The following is a 742-nucleotide window of genomic DNA, read 5'->3' as shown; positions in this document are numbered from 1 at the left end:
GAAGATTGTGCCGCTGGGCGCCGCAGAGCAAGATTTTGGGCTGGGGGATAACCATGGGACGGTGACACCGGGCGGACTGTCCTCCTCCCATCCCCTCCAGGACCCCCACACCACGTCCCGGCGCACCGATGTGCTTAGTGACACGTGTGACATCACCCACGCCCCCCGTTCCTCCTGTTGCCGCAGGGACTGCATCACCCCTACGGGTTTTGGGGACACCGGCGCTCACCGGTGGCCATCCGCGAGTGTGCCGGGGGGGAATCTTTCGGTCCTTACCGCCAGGCGGGGGGAGGCAGCTCTGAGCCGTCACTTCCACTTCGCAGAGGACGAGGAAATCCTCCCGGCCGGGGACGATGACGGAGACGTAGCGACCCGGCAGCCCGTTGCAGCAGACAGTGGTGGTGAAGCCGGGACCGGTGTCCAAGATGGTCCCGCAGCTGCCGGGAAGGAACTGTCACGTCTACGACCGGTGGGAGAGCGCCGCGCCGGGGCGGGGAACCCACCAGGGACCTCACTCACACGGGGTTACGCTTGCCATGGTCAACCAGAGAATCGCCGACGTGGATTTGGGCGCCGAGGAGGCTCTCCCAGCAGCAATCACGGCGGTTGGTGATGGCGACGGCGTAGACGGCGTGCCGGCGACCCAGGTCCACGCGCCACCACGGCTCCAGCTCCTTTTCGGTGTGCGCGCAGGAGCCGCGCTCCCAGTCGGCGTCGCCGTTCCCATCCACGGCGTCGACGG

At 67.4% G+C, this 742-nt stretch overlaps 1 protein-coding gene across 1 annotated transcript in view; it reads right to left on the bottom strand.

Annotated features, from left to right (window-relative positions):
- Positions 1 to 276: 276 nt before the first annotated feature.
- The window catches only part of RECQL4 (RecQ protein-like 4), a gene marked incomplete at both ends in the record, with an annotated part of 14336 nt that continues 13870 nt past the window's right edge, over positions 277 to 742 (bottom strand). Inside the window, 2 exon segments of the mRNA XM_009885384.1 lie at positions 277 to 437; positions 520 to 674. Coding sequence (XP_009883686.1) covers positions 277 to 437; positions 520 to 674 — 316 coding nt within the window.

The sequence above is a fragment of the Charadrius vociferus genome, unplaced genomic scaffold, assembly GCF_000708025.1.
Source record: "Charadrius vociferus isolate BGI_N301 unplaced genomic scaffold, ASM70802v2 scaffold2415, whole genome shotgun sequence".
In the NCBI taxonomy this organism is placed as follows: Eukaryota; Metazoa; Chordata; class Aves; order Charadriiformes; family Charadriidae; genus Charadrius; species Charadrius vociferus.
This window is presented reverse-complemented; position numbering and strand designations above follow the sequence as displayed.